The sequence below is a fragment of the Sinocyclocheilus rhinocerous genome, unplaced genomic scaffold (genome assembly GCF_001515625.1).
Source record: "Sinocyclocheilus rhinocerous isolate Xijiao unplaced genomic scaffold, SAMN03320098_v1.1 scaffold2279, whole genome shotgun sequence".
NCBI classification, from domain to species: domain Eukaryota; kingdom Metazoa; phylum Chordata; class Actinopteri; order Cypriniformes; family Cyprinidae; genus Sinocyclocheilus; species Sinocyclocheilus rhinocerous.
Window position 1 is genome coordinate 25,656 of NW_015645063.1, and position 14,661 is coordinate 40,316.

General features: G+C 42.7%; 1 protein-coding gene and 1 pseudogene across 1 annotated transcript in view; one reads left to right on the forward strand and one right to left on the reverse strand.

The window, feature by feature from the left end:
* The first annotated feature begins 5,873 nt into the window (after positions 1-5,873).
* LOC107705303 (uncharacterized) lies at positions 5,874-9,936 on the forward strand (annotated as a pseudogene).
* Positions 9,937-11,469: 1,533 nt separating this feature from the next.
* Positions 11,470-14,661, reverse strand: part of tnk2b (tyrosine kinase, non-receptor, 2b) — a 41,383-nt gene continuing 38,191 nt past the window's right edge. Inside the window, exons 12-14 of the mRNA XM_016508541.1 lie at positions 12,520-13,919; positions 11,812-11,907; positions 11,470-11,601 (exon numbers count right to left, since the gene is read on the reverse strand). Coding sequence (XP_016364027.1) covers positions 11,470-11,601; positions 11,812-11,907; positions 12,520-13,919 — 1,628 coding nt within the window. The remainder of the gene's footprint in view (positions 11,602-11,811; positions 11,908-12,519; positions 13,920-14,661) is intronic.

The following is a 14,661-nucleotide window of genomic DNA, read 5'->3' on the forward strand; positions in this document are numbered from 1 at the left end:
ATATATATATATATATATATATATATAATTTAAAATAGATCATGTTTATATCCTATTATTATGCTAATTAAAACAGATTAATATTAGATCCTGAACCAAAAAAAATCTATAAAACTAACCTATTAATATCTTTCTTTCCTTCTTATTTTCTCTCCATTTATTTGATAACCTATGGGATGCAGAACTGTGTTGCACCATAGGGCTTTATGTGAGTGGCTAAACAGACTCACCCTTCAGGGTTTGAGAGAGGCTTTGAAAACTGTGTGAGACACAAACCCATACATTCCAGTACATCGAAATACTATGCCCTGGCTGAGCATGCCCTCTTCTTTCACTCTGGTGACACCAAATAGTGGCCTGACCCTGTACCACCTTGGTGTTTCTCTCGCCCGTTTAACTTTACAACTCAATGCTAGCTGAGAGGTTCTATGCAGGTACCACATATGAGTGACTGTTAAATAAGTGTTTCCTATGAAAAATATCTGTTATCTATAAGCAGGTGGTATCTGATTTTGGGGTAAAAGTCTTCTGAATGGATTATGAAAACAACATAAAAAGAGTACAAATCATTGGCATCTGAATGCATTAAACAATACATCAACACATAGGTGACATGGGATGTGCAAACGAATACACAGTATGGACCCGTTTATGATTGTTTTACTTCTGTTGGAATATTATGTAGACAGCTGTCGACATAGGCATTAGAAAGAATGGTATTTTGAAAATGCAGCCATTGTGCAGGTGTGGAATCGTGCAAGCTATGCCAAAACACAGCATCCTCCATGTAGACATACATTCTAGATCAGAAGTTTTAAGAGTAGCACGAGGTCTCTTCAAAATTTGAAAGAAAAAATTAGGTTACACTTTATTTGAAGGGGTGTGCATAAGACTGACATGACACCTTCATAATCATGACATGACACCTACATAATCATGACATGACACATGTCATGAATATGAAGGTTTTTTATGCATGTTTATGACAACTGTCATTAAGTGTCATTCGCTCAGTTATGTAATTTTTAATGCAAAGATGACATTGTTTGAGATGTCTTTATACCAGCGAGTCAAGCCTGAGACCAGAAGAGGGTTAAATAAGAATCAAATCTCATGGTCTTGACTTTTGTCATGAAATTTAGAAGAATGTGGATTTGGTCTTGACCCTCTTCTGGTTTCGGTCATGACTACAACACCCTCACACAGTATGAATAAATGGGTCTGCATTAACATTTATAGCTGTCTTTATATCTTGACAAGCGGATCATCATACTTTAACTCAAAAAAAAAAAAAAAAACCCTACTAAAACGTTAGCTAAAACTACATGGTATTTGGCACTTCACCACTGTAGGGTCTTTCAAAAATCTTCACCAGACTGGGGAAACTCCATGTTTAAGAGGAAGAAAGAAAATATTAAGACACTTACATAGAAAAAGATAAAAAATAATAATTTTAATAAAAAATACATTTATATATTTATATTATACACTATAAATTGTGCATAATTATGCTTCTTACACATTTAGGATATCAAGGTTCTAATTGTAAAGCTATTCAGAGCAAACCTTTTGAGCACATGGGTAGACTAGACAGAAAAATAACTAATGAACATGAACAGGAACACTTTGTTACTGGGCAACTCACTTGTTTTCCTAAAACTATAACAGCATAAAGGTAAGACTAGGACTAGCTTCCACTCTGGACTAAATCTTCAGATGGTTAGCATTGTAGCAGGATGGTGTTTGCCATTGTAACAAATACTATAAGTCCCATTCTCAGATTGCTAGGATGCAGGAGAGGATGGTAGACAGCATTCCATCATGAACACAGAAGTAGCATCTATGTGAAATCCACACATACGACACTGAGCATTCACAAAGCAAGGTTGCTAACAGTCAACACACAGCACTGTTACACTGCTATTCAGTTGTACAGAGAAAAAGGGTGTCTTACTTTTAACATCACTGTGGGTTCATTTGCATAAATTAGTCAGAATTGTGTTATTCATTGGTCGCTTTTCAAGCAGATCTATTTATATAGACAGGCAGGTTTAAAAAAAAAAAAACTTACTGCAGAGTGTTATGATGCCAACAATTCCACATCATCACTGTATAACTTTATAGAAGCTATTATTTGAGACTAGTGCTGCTCCAGAAAACAATGAAAATAACACGTTATAAGATGTGCTTTGTGAAAAACAGTCAGTTGTCCAATTTAAAATAAGATTTGTGCTTTGGTGGTCTTTCTGATGCGTTTTCAAGGTTTTGCCTTTACTTTCAGATTGGAAGCAGCATTGTGCAAATCAACATAAAAAGAGTTTTGTTACAGTTGGCTTATAAGGAGTGATTCATAGTGATTCGTGAGCAAAGTACAGAAATAATAATACCAAACATGGCAGAGAGAGGGTCTTAAGTATGTCAACATGGCTGACAAAAGATGATAGTTCAACATGAAGGTTTTTAACATATACATAAATTCAACAAATACACAACATTTGAACTAGGTCAGGATTCAAGATTTTATACTGTTACAGGTGACCCACACTAAACAGATTAAATTAAAAAGGCAAATGTAAAACTGACAAATATCTGATAAAGACCAACTCAAATCAGATGCATATGTATAACCAAAACATCTGAAAATATATACATACTTAGAGGCTTTCATAAGCCTATTTATTCACCTCTTGTTTGTAAAATTACAATGAAAATCACAAGCAGCACCTTGTTTTCCATCTGTTGCTATCAACTGGAAAATAAAAAGCAGGTTCTTTAAATTTTGACCTGTGAAATCTGTATTGCACCCTAGAGAAAGATTTCAGGATGAGCACAGTCACTGCCTCATGTATACACATACACTCTCTCTCTCTCTCACACACACACACACAAGTCAGATCTGGAGGTAAAATGTGCTAGGATAGAGTCCTGGTTGGCCCTCAGTGTCCCCTCGGTGCTCTCAACATTCTTTTAGGGCATGGGGCTTTTCCAATGCATCATAGTCTGCAAAAATGGAGAAAAAATAAGAAGATTTGATACATAAAATTCACACAGCACTTCACAATAGGTAGCTAAACTAATACATACGATATAATCAAAAACAAGAGACAGGAAAAATAGAAAAAAGAAAAATTGAAAAATTTGCATTATAATTAAAAGCTACACAAAAATGCCAGGAAAGCATCTTGAAATGCAGTCCTGCACAAGCAAATAGTGAAAGTGTACAAAACTTTTTATATATATAAAAAAAAAAAATGTGCTGACTTTGGAATAACACACATGATTTTTTTGTAGACTCAGCCCCCTGTCTGCAAGTTTTCTTATAGCAGAAGTGTCATCAACAGATTGCAACTGAGCACAGGAACTAAAATTTATTAAAACTAAGATGAGCATGCCCTGAGGCATAATCAATATGTTTATTGACTGAAATTAATTTAGTTAATCCAACATCTCTCTACAGGTATGATTTCAAAAACTGAGTTTCAGGAAAACTTCCCACAGGGAAGGGGAATTCCTCAATTCCTCTGCTTTACCAGTTCAAGGGGTTGATTTCACCTTAGATTACAAACTGTTTGGATCATAGTATGAGAAGTTGTGAGGTGAATTAAATAGAGTAGGCCTGGCATAGAATCAGTGTACTGCAAATCCATTTTGGTCATTTGTTCAATGCAAATGGAAGAGTTGGGAATTGGGTACTAAGAACATAAGCTTTCTGGAAAGTGATAAGCTCGTTCTACAAATCAGCTATTTATAAGGAATACTGCACAAAAATATCAAACAAATTTGGAGGTTAAATTAAGAGAGAAAGGCTATTTTAAGATTGGATCCAATAGTGGTCCATCCAAATTTTGAACAGTTAGAACAGTTTTCTTTTCATAACAGAGTACACAGGACAAACCACGTGGAATATGATTTTTCAATTCAATCAGATTTGGGCCACTTCCATATGTTTTCCTAAATCCAATCCAATAAATCCAAGTCTGATGTTTTTCAATACGACCTCAGTCTGAACAGTCATATTGGGAATCATGTGAAATACATCACTTTAGATCCGTCACAATTCTGCTTTACAGGAGTATGGTATCAATTTGAAGCCAAATGTATTATGATTAGAGAATTAAAGATGTACGTGATTCATAAAACTGAAGACACATGAAGAAAATATTTACAAAAAAAAAGAAAAAAAGAAAAGAAAAATTATCAGAATTTTGAGCAAAATAATGTTTTCTTTTTCTATAGTAATCTGTTCTTTGCTTGTGATTCCAAATGTTGAGCTTTGAGTTTCATGCAGTGCAGTTTGGGTTTAACATCTCCATTGGTCCCCTATTTCTAGATTGAAGGTTCTTCCTAGCCAATAAACCAGTGTGGGGAGTGACGTCCGTACTGGGCAACTCTGACTTACTATGATGTGAATTTGTCTATATAGCTTCATTTGAGTTGAAACTTTCACCTTTTCTGATTTGTATAAGAGCTGAAGAGCCTCAAATTGCATTTACAGGCGCGAAGACATAGTTTGCCTTTGTCACCTAAATTCATCTACAAACATATCTACAAACAGCTATACTTCAGTGCTTCAGTTGTACTCAAGTTAAAATGTATAAAACAATGTTATAGGAGATAATTTACTGTACTGCTGCTTTCATTTTTGGTGTGAGAAGGATCTAACATTATAAAATAAACATTAATTAATTAAAATAATCACTATGATATACATAAAAATAATCACTATAAACTTATCATAAAACATCATAGGTTATATGTTCTGCTAGTTTTAGTAAAATCTGGGATCCCCAAATACGCCACAACTTTAATCACATGACAAAAGTGTATAGTTGTCTAATGATGAAAGACCACAGCAATTTATGTATGGCCCTTTGCTTAATCTGCTAATGAGAAATTATTCTAATTGATATCAATAATAGACACTAAATCAGGTCATTACGTCATGCTATGTTTTCCACTAATATCGAGTTATTTAGGAACTTTTACTAGCTCTGAGAAAATATAAAATAGACAAATGTGTATCACTGACATTTTCTAGATATGTTGATTACCTGTAATTGTACGGCAATCCAATATCTGTCAGCTGTCCACATTCATCTATTCAGCTCATGTGATCACTAGGAAGCCAAAGTCACGTGGTAGTCATGTCACTGCCCACACTGATTTATTGGCTAGGAAGAACTGTCATTTAGGGCGGTGCGATTAATCAATATCGTAATAAAATTGGCATGTGAACATGCACGATTTCTCCACCAACCCCCTTACGGTGCATGTCCACTGAGGTGGTGCAAGTGAGTGAAGCAGAGCGAGCATTTGCAGTTCATTCCTATGGGAGTTGAGCTTCACGCCTGCGCTGAGAAAGTGTTGAGAGTGGCCAAAGTGTCAGGGATGCTCAACTTTATGCAAATATCAAGCAAAAAACATCAGGCGGCAGCCAATCTTTGTGAGAAGCAGTAGTGACATTTGTCACCAGTGTGTAAAATATGCTGATTGTACTAACTTTCTGCTGAATTAAGTTCTTAAATTATATTGTTTACACATTGGATGTAGTTGTTGTATGCATGTTAAATATTGCAGTTAAATATTGGACGTGTATTTCATTGTGAATTGGCAAGCTTTGTTTATTGTTTATTGAAATCACACTGCATTTTTACTTTGGGCATTCAGAAAAGTTTGCATCTTTCCAACTGCACTGTATGTATGATGATTATATTGGTCACTTATAAGATCACTCCTTAAGATCCACCAGGCCAGAATGAAGTGCTTGTCTGGTACACAAGTGATGCAACGCACAGGTCAAGTACCTGGTGAGACGCAGGAGGAGCCCGGCCCGGAGTCACCCCACAGTGCCCAGACCCTCCATGCACCACTAGATCGTTTCCAAGCCAGACTTTCAGAACATCGTCAGGTTAAGTGGCCCGCCGCTAATAAGGAAGATGAGTGACACCACTTTGATGAGGATGTGGACAAGATTCTCCAAGTAACAGCCAGAGGGGATGCTGACCGGAGGTTGCAAGCAATGTGCTCAATAATTATCAACATAGCTGCTGAGAGATTTGGCCTGAAGGAGCAGCGTCCATCTAGTGGTGTTTCGGGACCAAATCATCGGCAAGAGAAGATCCGACAGTTGAGGGAGGAGCTCCGTGTGCTTAGAAGGCAGTTCAAGCAGGCAAATTAGGAGGATAAAGCTGCCCTGGCTGAGCTCCAGAACATCGTAAGGAGTAAGCTCACTTTCACCCGTCGAGCTGAGTGGCACAGAAAGAGGGGCAAGGAGAGGGCTCGCAGACGGGCAGAGTTTGTCGCAAATCCCGTCGGATTCACCAGGAGACTCCTCGGGCAGAAGCGTAGCGGTCGACTCTCCTGCACTCAAGACGAGGTTGATAAGTACCTCAGCACCAATTACAGTGATAGAACAAGAGATCAGGAACTTGGACCGTGTAGCACGTTGATAACCCCACCGTAACCCAGTGTGGTATTTAACCTCAAGGACCCAACCTCGAGAGAGATTCAGGAGGTTGTCAAAGCAGCTAGGACGAACTCAGCACCAGGTTCAAGTGGAGTGCCCTACGTGGTCCTTCAGCGCCTATGGAAAATCATCAAAGTCATCTTGAGGAGGGGAAAAGTGGTGCAGCAGTGGAGACATGCAGAGGGTGTCTGGATTCCAAAGGAGGAGAACTCAAGTAGCATCGAGCAGATCAGGGTCGATATTTTTTAGTATCGTTGCCCGACGCATGGCGGAGTTTCTCCTGCAGAATGAATACATTGACACCGCTGTTCAGAAAGGTGGGATCCCGAGAGTGCCAGGCTGTATAGAGCACACAGGAGTTATCACCCAGCTAATCCGGGAGGCTCGAGAAGGTGACGGGGACCTGGCAGTGCTGTGGCTCGACCTTGCCAACGCTTATGGGTCAATCCCGCACAAGCTGGTGGAAACCTCACTGATCCGACATCATGTTCCAGATAGAATCAGGGATCTCATTTTGAACTATTACAGCTGCTTTAATTTGAGAGTCACCTCTGGATCAATAATATCAGCATTTCATAGGCTGGAGAAAGGAATAATCACAGGGTGTACTATCTCTGTGATCTTGTTCGCTTTAGCTATGAATATGCTAGTTAAGTCAGCAGAGGTGGAATGCAGAGGCCCACTTACCCGGTCAGTTGTGCGACAGCCCCCTATCAGAGCGTTTATGGATGATCTGACGGTAACCACAACATCCGTACCAGGCTGCAGATGGATCCTCCAAGGCCTTGAACGCCTCATCAGCTGGGCCCGAATGGACTTTAAGCCAGCTAAGTCCCGATCCCTTGTGGTGAGGAAGGGAAACGTAACCGATAAGTTCCGTTTCTCCCTCCTCGGAGTACAAATTCCGTCAATCACAGAGAAGGCAGTTAAGAGCCTGGGAAAAGTCTTCAACAACACACTTAGGGACACAGCCACACTCCGTGAAACTGGGAAGGAGTTGCACACCTGGATTGCTGCAGTTGGACAAGTCAGGGCTGCCAGGTAAGTTCAAAGCCTGGATTTACCAGCATGGCATAACTCAGCACCAGGTCCAAGTGGAGTGCCCTACGTGGTTTACAAGAATGGAAAACACTATGGAAAATTATCAAAGTCATCCGGAGGAGGGGGAAAGTGACACAGCAGTAGAGACATGCAGAGGGTGTCTGGATTCCTAAGGGGGAGAACTCAAGTAACATCGAACAGTTCAGGGTCATCTCACTCAGCGTGGAGGGGAAGATATTTTTCAGTATTGTTGTCCGACGCATGAAGGAGTTCCTCCAGCAGAATGAGTACATTGACACTGCTGTACAGAAAGGTGGTATCCCGAAAGTACCAGGCTGCATTGAGCACACAGAAGTTGTCACCCAGCTAATCCGGGAGGCTCGAGAAGGTGACGGGGACCTGGCAGTGCTATGGCTCGACCTTGCCAACGCTTATGGGTCAATCCCGCATAAGCTGGTGGAAACCTCACTGATCCGACATCATGTTCCAGATAGAATCAGGGACCTCATTTTGAACTATTACAGCTGCTTTAATTTGAGAGTCACCTCTGGATCAATAATATCAGCATTTCATAGGCTGGAGAAAGGAATAATCACAGGGTGTACTATCTCAGTGATCTTGTTCGCTTTAGCTATGAATATGCTAGTTAAGTCAGCAGAGGTGGAATGCAGAGGCCCACTTACCCGGTCAGTTGTGCGACAGCCCCCTATCAGAGCGTTTATGGATGATCTGACGGTAACCACAACATCCGTACCAGGCTGCAGATGGATCCTCCAAGGCCTTGAACGCCTCATCAGTTGGGCCCAAATGGACTTTAAGCCAGCCAAGTCCCGATCCCTTGTGGTGAGGAAGGGAAACGTAACCGATAAGTTCCGTTTCTCCCTCGGAGGAGTACAAATTCCGTCAATCACAGAGAAGGCAGTTAAGAGCCTGGGAAAAGTCTTCAACAACACACTTAGGGACACAGCCACACTCCGTGAAACTGGGAAGGAGTTGCACACCTGGATTGCTGCAGTTGGACAAGTCAGGGCTGCCAGGTAAGTTCAAAGCCTGGATTTACCAGCATGGCATTTGTTCGCGACTCCTCTGGTCACTGCTGGTCTATGACGTCCCCCCTAACCACTGTCGAGGGCTTCGAGAGGAAGATCAGCCACTCTTTACGTAGGTGGTTGGGTCTCCTACGTAGTATCACCAGCATAGCCCTATACGGAAGCAAGAACAAGCTACAACTCCCCTTCAGTGGCCTATCGGAGGAGTTTATGGTTTCCCGAGCAAGAGAGGTACTGCTATACAGAGAATCCAATGACACCAAAGTTTCCTCAGCTGGCATCGAGGTGAGGACAGGTAGGGAGTGGAGGGCCCAGGAGGCAGTCGACCAGGCTGAAGCACGGCTGCGGCACAGTGTGCTGGTGGGGACATTGGCGTCAGGACGCGCAGGGCTTGGCTGTTACCAGAAACCTTGGTATGATAAGGCCTTAGGAAAGGACAGGTGTCAACTGGTCCAAGAAGAAATCCGAGCAGGGGTGGAGGAAAGACGCATCAGTAGGATGGTGGGGATGCGACAACAAGGGGCGTGGACTAGATGGGAACAAGCAATGGACTGAAAGATCTCGTGGACTGAGTTGTGGAAAGCGGAGCAATATCGGATCCAGTTCCTTATCCAATCAGTCTACGATGTCCTCCCCAGTCCAACCAACCTCTTCTCATGGGGCCTGAAAGACACCCCTGCATGCCTCCTGTGCCAAAAAAGAGGATCCCTGGAGCATATATTAAGCTGCTGCCCTAAGGCACTGGGAGAGGGACGTTATCGGTGGTGCCATGACCAGGTGCTAAGGGTAATTGCTGGAACAATTAGCACTGGAATCTCTCTCAGCAAGCGCCAGCAGCCAGTACAGCATGCAATCAGATTTGTTAAGGCGGGAAAGAAACCACAAGGGAGCAGGAACTCAGCGGGGGGACTTCTAGCAACAGCTGGGAAGACCTGGGAAGGCAGCTCAGATTTCCAGAAACCATCGCCATGACCACACTTAGGCCTGACATGGTCTTATTTTCGGAATCATCCAGGCAGGTGGTTCTACTGGAATTGACTGTGCCTTGGGAAGACCGGATGGAAGAGGCATTTGAACGGAAGAGGGCCAAGTACGAGGAGTTTGCAGGTAAATGCCGTAACAGGGGATGGAAGACGCCAGATGCCTCCCCTTTGAGGTTGGCTGCCGAGGGTTTGCCAGCCAGACATTGTGCAGGGCCCTCAAGCTCTTGGGAATCAGGGGACTGCACAAGAATAAAGCCATCAGGAACATCATGGATGCCGCGGAGAAGGCATCAAGATGGCTGTGGATCAAAAGGGGCGATCCGTGGACTACACAAGCTACCTAGACACAAGTCGGGGACTGATCACCCCTGGCTGGGTCGCCTGGGCGAGGGTGTATGATGTTGAAAGACCCTGGAGGGCCCAGGAGGCAGTCGACCAGGCTGAAGCACGGCTGCGGCACAGTGTGCTGGTGGGGACATTGGCGTCAGGACGCGCAGGGCTTGGCTGTTACCAGAAACCTTGGTATGATAAGGCCTTAGGAAAGGACAGGTGTCAACTGGTCCAAGAAGAAATCCGAGCAGGGGTGGAGGAAAGACGCATCAGTAGGATGGTGGGGATGCGACAACAAGGGGTGTGGACTCAATGGGAACAAGCAATGGACCGAAATATCTTGTGGACTGAGCTGTGGAAAACGGAGTCATACCGGATCCAGTTCCTTATCCAATCAGTCTACGATGTCCTCCCCAGTCCATCCAACCTCTTCTCATGGGGCCTGAAAGACACCCCTGCATGCCTCTTGTGCCAAAAAAAAGGATCCCTGTACGAGGAGTTTGCAGGTAAATGCCGTAACAGGGGATGGAAGACGCCAGATGCCTCCCCTTTGAGGTTGGCTGCCGAGGGTTTGCCAGCCAGACATTGTGCAGGGCCCTCAAGCTCTTGGGAATCAGGGGACTGCACAAGAATAAAGCCATCAGGAACATCATGGATGCAGCAGAGGAGGCATCAAGATGGCTGTGGATCAAAAGGGGCGATCCGTGGATTACACAAGCTACCTAGACACAAGTCGGGGACTGATCACCCCTGGGTGGGTCGCCTGGGCGAGGGTATATGATGTTGACAGACCCGAAACACCCGCTGACCCCAGGTAACATCACTGATCATGTGTTTAGGGTGCACCTGGAAGGTGTATGTCAAATTAAATTAGGTCTTGTGGTCTGGAGAAAAAAAAGCATAGATTAAATACACTCTCTACAGACACTCCAAAGTGGAGGTCGCGGTTTGAGTGGCATTGAGTGGAGTTCTGACTCTGCCTCTGTTCTCATTGTCAGTGTGCAATCAGAATGCAGTGAGCCTAAAAAAAATTTAAAAAAAAGGAGCGAACAAGAACACAATAGATTGGCCTAACGACAGAAGAAAGTACAGAAACCTTCCTGTCACAGTTCTAGTTTCTGTTATTTAGAGACCTTTCAGTCTAATTGATTTCCTTTTAAAAATTTTCAAATTCTAACTCATAAGCACAGAAATGCATTTATGAATGTTAATTGTATAAGGAAATATTGTCTTAAAATCGTGAATTGAAATTTAAATACTCATCAAAAGAATCGTGATAGTATTCTATCTATCTATCTATCTATACCTGTTCTGCATTAAACTAGAATTGTAACATTTGGAATCACAAGCAAAGAATTTAGAACTGAGAACAATGAAAAACAAAGCTTGAGTAGGGGGAAAATCAAAGTGCAATTTGAAAAAGAAAAAAAAAAGTAATTTTGCTATTATTTATTTATTTATTTTTTTGTAAAAATGTTCTCTGTCTCTTCAGTTGTATGATTCACAGCTTAAATGAATGTGTAAATGCTGTTTTTAGTGGCCTCCATGTTTTCAGAATTCAAAACTAAGGCCTGCAGTGTGAACATAGTTAAAGACCACCCTACCTCAGCTTAACTGAGCCATAGGAATCTAACAGTTGTGTGCTGGCTAACTCCAGATTCCAGTCACACATCTCCAGAATCTTATGACACTCCACCCTTGTCTTCAGGCCCAGACAGAAGAGCTGCTCCACCTGGGCACCAAAATAAGGGAAAAATGGATAAAAGTAATTTAACTCATTAGGTCCTCCAAGAACATTATGGACGCACTTCCAGTCTCTGTATAAGTAATGTGCCAAAAACAAAGGAATAAGATTTACAATGTATTTTTGTGTCTGATTACTTATTACAATTAGATTACCCCTAACCAGCCAGTGAATCATGATTACTGTGATGACTGTTACCTTCAAGTAGTGTACAGCCTTCTGTACATTCCAGCTGTGATTCTGTAAAGCCGTCTGACATTCTTCAATCGTTACTCCATGAACAGCCTCCTGCACCTAAACAGGGCAAATCCAATAACTATAAATCCATAGACAGTCCTTGAAGGAGTGGCTTTGGAATAATCAGAGATAGTAAAGTGAGTTCTGCAGTGCAAATCAACAGTGTATTTAGCTTTTGACGTGACTGAATCAAGTTAAAATCTGTACATGTCTGCAAATGCAATAACATTGTTATTTGCACTGAGTGCATATAGCCTCTTCCTATAATTGTCATTATCTTCTGCCATCTTGGATACATTTTCTCATGGAGCTTACTACTATACAATCTGGGATCATCTTCACCCAAAATGATTGTTTAGATCAAGCAAGGAAGCCTTCATGATGGACAGTTTTTGCCTTAATGGAGTTATCCATGTATAAAAGGTAGGTTTTGGAAAACTATGATCAGAACTATGGTACGCCTGCATGCCACAATATAAATAAAGGATAATTACTCTGGTCACAAAGCAAGTTCCTACAATTAAGACACCACACAGTCAGTCCAAGCCACTCATGAATAATTCTGCCATAAAAAGCACATGAGAGCTTATATTGGATGCATACACAAGTTTCAAGAAAACAACCAGTAATAACATGGATCGGTTTAATATAAATCTCCAAATCTCTTACCAGTTTGACTTTGTCATGGTTGCTGGTGCTGTCAGCCCTGTTAAATGAGCCATCAGAGCTTACTCGGCACAGGCTGAGAGAGTTCTTCAGCCCCACTCTAAATCCAGAGCCTGTCAGACTGCTGTTGTTATTGGAGGAGAAATTGGACTTGAGATCCCCTTGTTGATGAACCATGGGCTTGACAGTGGCTGTGTTTACCTGCTTCTTTTCCTCACCACTCTCTGCCTCTTTGAAGAACTTATCGTAGCGGTCCAGATACGGAGGCCTCTCAGGCAGGAGGTAGTAGTGCGTGTTGCTGACCTTCTTGCCATCACGTACGATAGGCAGAATGCAGGGCCCTTTGGCTGGCTCCTTATCTTTGCCCTGTGCCTGGATGACCTTGGGAGCAGCATATTTGGGATCGGAGGCAAAGCTCTGAGTGGTTGGCATTAGTTTAGCAGGTGAAGTGGAGAGGTAGGATGGGCCATAGATGGAGGAACCTGAGCAGAGGCTGCTGCGAGTCTGAGGGGAGCCCACGTGCGGACTTGGCGTGCGAGAGCCCGGCTGAGAGAGGGGATCTCGAGGGGGAATCTGGGGTGGACGCTCCTTATCATCCTCATTTCCAGAGATTGGAGACAGCTCACCAGACCAGCGAGCATAATCACCACCTGCACGTTTGACTGGACGGGGTGGTATGGGGATACGTGGTGGTATCTGTGGTTTGTCCTCAGAAAAAGTTAGGACTATCTGGCGGTGTGGCTCCAGACCAGGGCTGGTAGAGCTCACAGGTACATTGAGGTGCCTCATACACTCCTGCTGCAGCTCTTGGAAGATCTCAGCAGACTGCGAGAAGGTGCTGGCATTGCTCTGCCTGCAGGGCAAAAATAGATTGTCTTCTACATGTGGCTTACACTCTCCAGTGGGAGTGCAGGACATACGTGGAGAGCATAGTTCATCAGCTCCTCGTTCTGCACTGTTAATGGAGCTCACTTCAAAGTCATCCTCATCTTGTGCTACATCATCATAGGCTGGGGGTGGAGGGAGGGGCCGGGCATCCCAGTCCACCACTGGGGTAGGGTGAAGGGGGCGGGGTAGAGAGCGCGAGGGGCTCTGTGGAGGAGTTCTGTCTAAAATGTTCTCTGCTTCAAGTGCCAGTTTAGCCAGGGTTGGGATCTGAAGCTCCACCACAGGAGAGGGTGAAGGTGTGGCCGTTGGAAACTCTTCTCCAAAGTCTATGAGAGAGACTTCTGTGGGAGTGCTGCCCCCTGGAGTTCGCACACTATATGTGGAGCGATCACCTAATTTGGTAGCACAGACCCAGGCAGCTGGTTTGAGCTTAAGGCCCTTCTTCTTCAAAGAGAGCTGCCAAAGGCCTGATGAAGTTTGGTCCTCGTCCTCAGCAACAGCATCGTAGGAGGGTTCTAGTCACATGACAAAAAAAACATTTTGTAAACAAATGTTTGCTGAAATGTCTGTTGAGCTTGAAATTGTAATTGTAATTTAATGACAGGAACTGTAAAACAGAAGAAATATTTTTCGGGGGTTAAAATATAAAACACTGAGCACACATTAGAACAGTCATGTACTGTAGGTACAGTATATCTCGCATTCCTCCAGAGAAACTAATGAACACTAACATGTCTCATAGTGTGTCTAAGCGATTCTATAAAGGTCTAGGCTATGTAGGTTAATATGGTCTCACTGAGACAGGTAACAACTGCCACTGACATGAACAGAACTGCTAACAGACAGAAATCTTTGGCTTCTACATACAAAAATGGTGGTTCAGTCTTCAACTACAGGGGTTTGTGACACTCCTGCCGGTATCTACAAATTACTGTTTGATCTCAAACTAAATGTTTTTGTGAAAAATAAAAAGGACCCACTTTATATTAAGTGGCCTTAACAACTATGTACTTACATTTAAATTAATAATTTGGTAGTATGCACTTATTGTGTACATACATGTTTTTACATTGTACTTATATTTAAAAAATACTTGCATGTAATTACATCTGTAATTACATTTATAATTACACAGTTGACCCATCCCTTACACCTTAACCCACCCTTAAACCTACCCATACCAACAAACCTGTCCCTAACCTTACCCATATCCCACCTCAATAGCAGCAAAAGTGTTTTGCAATACAATATGAACAC